The 6,194-nt window shown below is 38.7% G+C and overlaps 1 protein-coding gene across 1 annotated transcript; it reads right to left on the bottom strand.

Annotated features, from left to right (window-relative positions):
• Positions 1 to 1,855: 1,855 nt before the first annotated feature.
• On the bottom strand, positions 1,856 to 2,797 carry LOC102240920 (olfactory receptor 52E4). The gene has a single exon (XM_005886221.1). The coding sequence runs from the start codon at positions 2,789 to 2,791 to the stop codon at positions 1,856 to 1,858; it is 936 nt and encodes a 311-aa protein (XP_005886283.1). The 5' UTR covers positions 2,792 to 2,797.
• Between the last annotated feature and the right edge of the window lie 3,397 nt (positions 2,798 to 6,194).

Raw genomic sequence — 6,194 nt, 5'->3', positions numbered from 1 at the left:
CGGTCTGGCTGGCTTTCAGTCCGGCTGGTTTCTGGGGTTTTGTTTAGCTTCTTATTTGCAACATAGTACATAGTTGCTTAGAGTTGCAGCTGAGAGGCTGGCAAGTTAGGCGGGGAACGTTGGAGTCCGCAGTCACTGAAGCAAGCAAGCCTCCCTGCTCGCTTCAGTGCATGGCTGCCGGCCGCCATTTTGACTGACAGTTAATTTGCATAAGGATATGCTGATTAGCCAATGAGAAGGGTAGCGGCCGTACGCTAATTACCATGTTTCTCTTTTATTAGTGTAGATACTAGAGGACCGGTGCATGAAATCGTGAACTGGGGGACGGGGGGAATCCCCTCAGCCCAGCCTGTGCCCTCTTGCAGTGGGAGCCCTCAGGGGATGTCTGACTGATGGCTTAGGCCCGGACATATGGCAGTTGGACATCCTTAGAGTTGCCACAGAGGCAGGAGAGGCTTCCGACACCGCCGCTGCACTTGCCAGCCGGCTTCTGCACTCATTCAGCTTCTGGCTGAGTGGTGTTTCCCCTGTGGGAGTGCACTGACCACCAGGGGGCAGCTCCTGTGTTGAGCGTCTCCCCTCTGGTGGTCAGTGCATGTCATAGCGACCAGTCGTTTTGCAGTTTGGTCGATTTGCATATTAGCCTTTTATTATATAGGATTCTCTACAAAATCTGATATATCTGGCTATACATTTTTGTATCAATGTTTTTAAATTTCATTATCAGTTAAAGCTTTAGAAAGCTCAATATTTTCTTCAAAACCCATAAATTTTATAAAACATATAAAAATACTCCTGGCATACCGGTTTTTTCCCCCTATAACGGACTTTGGGCTCTAGAGAGAGAATACTCTAAAATTATGTGAGAATATCTAGGAATACAAACATAGAACATGGATGGCAATTACATGATTATTTTATTCCATCTTTTAAACAATTTTAATACCCAAGGAAAACATGCTAGTTTTGATTTCAAAGTGTATTTGTCCACATGATTTTTTAAAAATACCTATTATTTTAGCTAACTGTCTAACAGGATAAAAGGAAATGTAAATCTCTTCTAAGGGAACTCTATGAACAAAAAGAGAGACAGTAAGGTGAATAATTATTAGACAACTGTGGCTCTATACTCATTACATGTCTTTTCCCACTCCACTACCACTGTATATTATGCCTGGGACCAATATTTTTGTGAGGTCACTGACCATTTGACTAAAAAAATGTATTACAAAATTCATGGACCTATGTGATATATAATAATTTATTAATGAAAACAGACTAATGGGTAAAAATAATTATATATTTGATTGTTGTTCAATCACTGTACATAAAGATTCTTTCTAGTGTTCAGGCATTTTTCCTTTTCTGTTTAGTCTCATAAACCATCTCTTTATATTTTTTTATTGTCAAAATAGATCATTTTTGGACAGTTCAATTCTGCTACAATAAAACTGTAATTACTTACAATAGCTTTTCAGAACAATATAAATCATCTTGCTTCTAGCATTTCCAAATTCTATTTATTCATTAGGTCAGTGTTCCTTCAGGGTCTAAACTGACCTAGAGAAAAGCCATATGGAGAAATGGGGAGAGTTCACACCCTTTTCCACCAGCCATTCTCTTCCCCAAACACTGCTGCTTCTTGAATATCTTCCTTTTCCATTTGTGCAGTTACATGGGGGTGGGTGAGCAGAGTGGGCAGCAAAAGTAGCTTTGCTCTATCTGTCAATCCCAAACCACTTTCCATAAAAACGAAAAATCTGGCCACTACTATCCAATATAATAGAAAATTTAAAACAATGCTCAGATTAACCATAGGTAGTATGTGGATATATTTCCCCAATCTTTACAAATATTATTTCTGTACAAATATCTTTACAACCCGCTCTCGAATTTGCTTGGTCCTGATTCCATAAATGACCGGGTTAAGAGCAGGTGGGACAACCACGTATACATTAGCCAAAAGAATGTGGATATAATGTGGAATGTTTTGACCAAAGCGGTGTGTCATAAAAGAAAAAAATGCTGGTGTGTAAAAGCACAGCATGACACAGACGTGTGAACCGCAGGTATTGAGAGCTTTTAGTTGGGCTTCCTGAGAGGGAAGGCGGAAAACAGCTTGAAGGATAAGCACATAAGAAGAGGCAATCAGGATCACATCTACAATGATATTAGAAATCACCATTAGCCCATAGATAATGTTGATCTTGATGGGTGCACAGGCCAGCCTGGCAAGACCCATGTGCTCACAGTATGTGTGAGGGATGATGTAATGTCCACAGAAGGGCAGCCTCAGAATGAGAAACACAAATGGAGTCACAAGGAGAAAATTTCTTCCAACAACAACAGAGAGTAGGATGCCGATTGTTTTATTGGTGAGGATCATTGTGTACTGGAGAGGGTTGCAGATGGCAACAAAGCGGTCATAAGCCATGGCCACCAGTAGAACTGTCTCCATGCCTGTAAACATGTGGATAAAGAACATCTGAGCTAGGCAACTACCAAAGCTGATTTCTTGGAGGTTGAACCAGAAGATGCCCAGCATTTTGGGGATGGTAGATGTGGACAGACCCAGGTCAATCATAGACAACATGGCCAGGAAGTAGAACATGGGCTGGTGGAGACTATGTTCAGTCTTGATCACAAAGAGAATGGTGATGTTCCCCACTAGGGCGATCAGGTACACAATACAGAATGGGGAAGCAATCCATATATGCATAGTTTCTAGTCCTGATATTCCTAGCAGGAGAAAGAAGGGGGGATGGAACTGGGTATCATTGAAAGAAGACATTCTCTTAGCAAGTGTCTTTGAATTCCTGTTATGGAGTAGGATCTCACTTCTTTAAGATAATTTCTTATCAAGATCCTGGAAAGATGAAAAGACCTCTAACCAGTATGCTGGAAAGAATGGTAGAAGCAATTAATTTACAAACATTAGAGATTTTCTTTTTTCCCCCAGCGGATAGTTGATCAATTTTCTCAATATACATTATAGGCAATATGTCCATAGCTTTATTTTTTCTAATATCTGAGATATTGAAGGAATTGTGAATATTTCAAAAAGTAGGGTATACTTACATTTCCTTTCATTCCTTTTTAAAAGTGTCCATTTGGTTACTTTTTGGAAAGTACTATACACAGTGGTTCTCAAAGACAGTGTGGTGTTAAAAACTCCTAAGTCTATGGGGGGAGAGAGGGGAATGGGAGATAGCTATAATACTATCAACAATAAAAAATATATTAAAAAATGAATCCTAAATTAAAATGAGAATAATTGACTTATACCATTGTCTGTGTTTTGATACAATATAAAGTAGGGATTTACCTCATGGATATGATGTATTCATACAACATAAAGGAGGTTACTATTTTTGATGCTTCCTAATCTTATGGAATGGCTTGGCTTTTAATCCCATATTTCCAGACTTCTGTTTATTCTGTGATTTCCTGATGTTCTTCCAGTAAGTTACCCTTGGTTTATCAGTTAAATCATGTCCATCTTTATTACAACCTATAACACCAATAATTAACATACAAAAATCATACCTATGTCCTGAAATTATGCCTATATTTGGGTATGAATAGATCAAATATCTAGCAAATTTAAGTGACACTGAAATTACAATTTTGTGAATCTTCCTCAATTCCCATAATAAAGAACATTGTAACTTTTGTGTGTCTCTAGGATTTTGTACAACTCTGCAACATCTAACATGACATGACTTCATTTATATATTTACTTATTATCTACTAACAGAAATGTTGTGATTGGGGGCAAAGAACCAGGAGATATTCATTTTGACATCCCCCAAACTGCCATATGAAGATATGATGCCCAGTTTTTTTTTTGAAATTAGCTGTTGAATAGAATCAAGATTTGTATACGTGTGTGTTTATGTGAGTGTATACGTGTGTGAGTGTGTGTGTAAATCAGAGGGGTGGAGAGAGAGAAGAGAGGGAAGAGAGAGAGAGAGAGAGAGAGAGAGAGAGAGAGAGAAAGTTTTATTATGTATGTGGTTGCATATACCTTTGCCAGGTAGTTATTGCACAGTAGAAATGCCCAGGCAAGGGAGTTAAAATCCTCTATTCCACACAGGAAGAAAAAGAGCATTTCTGGTATCCAAAGAAGCTAGAGAGAAAATTGTCAATGTGCTTGCCAGTATTTAGGGGAGGAACCAGACTGATAAATCAGAGGTCTTGTAGAAATTTCCTTGGAGAGTCTGAGGAAACAGGATGATAACATCAAGAGACATACAGTCCAGAGTTATCCTCACCTTTAAGGTGGCTATTTTTCAACACATGCCATTTTATTAGCTAAGGAGAATTTCCAAGGCAGTGGCCAAGGGTACTCTACTCTGACAGTGGGGTTCAAATTCAACAGGACATCCACCCTCTCACTGTTTGGGTTAGAATGCTTGTTTTCTTGCTGCTGCAGCTGTGTGCCACAAACAATGGCAGACAGTGGGGTCAATAAGCTCCAGGATCATTCCTGGAGGGCAAAGTAATAGTTTACCTTTTTCTCAATATACACATCGACAAAGAGCTCAGTCCCAAGGTTCATTTCAAAAGCTCGATTGATAATAGAGATTTTTCCCAGTTAGTGCCCACCCACAGTGAATACATTGAAGTCATAATTTTTCCTTTAGCTACTAGCTCTTTCCCCCACTGACTCTTCTCTGGAGCATTTCATCTCCCCTGCCCATGCATCCTTACCTTTCTAATATTTCCTCTTCCAGTCCTCACTTAGAGCAATATCTCCACATAAGCCCAGGTGCTTAAACATGGTGACTGGAGCCCCTTCAAGCATCCGGGTCCCAAGTTTGTCCTGTCACATGGAGAAAATCTTTATAGAGAAGTGGGGATATCCCTAAGTCTAGGCACGACCCAGAATCCCTGTAGCCTTCAGACATAAACATGGGCTCATGGGTCATTAAGTTCATCTAACAATTTCTTCCTCCCTGCGGCATCTGCAGAAAACGTCACCATACCAGATATAGCTTTGTAGCTCAGGGGAAGGGAGGTCTCATGAGCTGTTAGAGCAATATCCTGGAGGGAAAGGGATCTGTATGGAGGATGATACTGATTCTACCCTCTTCAGAAGTCATGAAAATATTAAGTTTATACCATTAAACTTCAAAGTGTGACTTCTTAGGTAACTGTCCTTAGCAACTCTTCTGCATTGTTTAACGTAAATAAGCAAATCCTGATGCAATTGAGCATTCTTACAACTATCAAAAGATGAAGAAGATCCCCGAAATAGACACATTAGACTCTGTGGTAGCAACTCTGTTTTTTGACAGTGTCCATACATGTAGATAACAGTATCAGCTTTCTTCCAACCCAGCTAGATTCTCCTTCCAACCTATAGCTAATGATAAATAGTTAGAATCTTTGGAGTAGGGCTTTCCTGGGTTTTAGATCTTTTGGATGAAGGTGAAGAAAACTCCACATTCTCATGAGAAAACAGAATCCAGGTAGAGCTCAAGATCTAGAGTTTTCTTTGAGTCTCCCTTCCTGGGTAATGATGGAGAAGACCTGTTAGTACCAGGACATGCCATAGATGATGGCTTTCCTGGGTATAGATAGAAAAAGACTGAGGGACAATTGAATACGTTCGACAGTCAGTTTTATTAAAAATTATTTTTAATTATAATTGACATACAATATTTATTAGTTTCATGTGTACAACATAGTCAGCATTTATATACCTTATGAAGCAATCACCATAAGTCTAGTAATCATCTGTCACTGTACATAATTATTACAGTAGTATTGACGATATTCCTTATGCTGTAAATTACATCCTTATGATTTATTTTATAACTGGAAATTTGTACATCTTTATCCCCTTCATTTCCTTTTCTTGTTTTTATTTTTTATCTTCTAAGTTCAGACAATTTTGAGTTGTTATGAGAGAGAAGATAATGCTGTCTATCCCAAAAGAAATTCTGGTTCCATTCTCATTTCATTGTTCTCTTTTTGACTAATGAGAAGCTTACTCCCTAGTTTCTGATCACTCCCTCATGGTATACATCATCCCCATTGTATCAACATTTAACTTTGAAAACCAATTCTGACACTATGTAATCTGTTAGAATTACATAGTGATCTCCTGTGATCTCCATTTCTCTGTTGCATACAATAGGCTTTATATAGTAAATTACAAACACTATTGTTGTCAAAGTCTTGGAGGT

This window comes from Myotis brandtii, unplaced genomic scaffold, assembly GCF_000412655.1.
Source record: "Myotis brandtii unplaced genomic scaffold, ASM41265v1 scaffold966, whole genome shotgun sequence".
NCBI classification, from domain to species: domain Eukaryota; kingdom Metazoa; phylum Chordata; class Mammalia; order Chiroptera; family Vespertilionidae; genus Myotis; species Myotis brandtii.
This window is presented reverse-complemented; position numbering and strand designations above follow the sequence as displayed.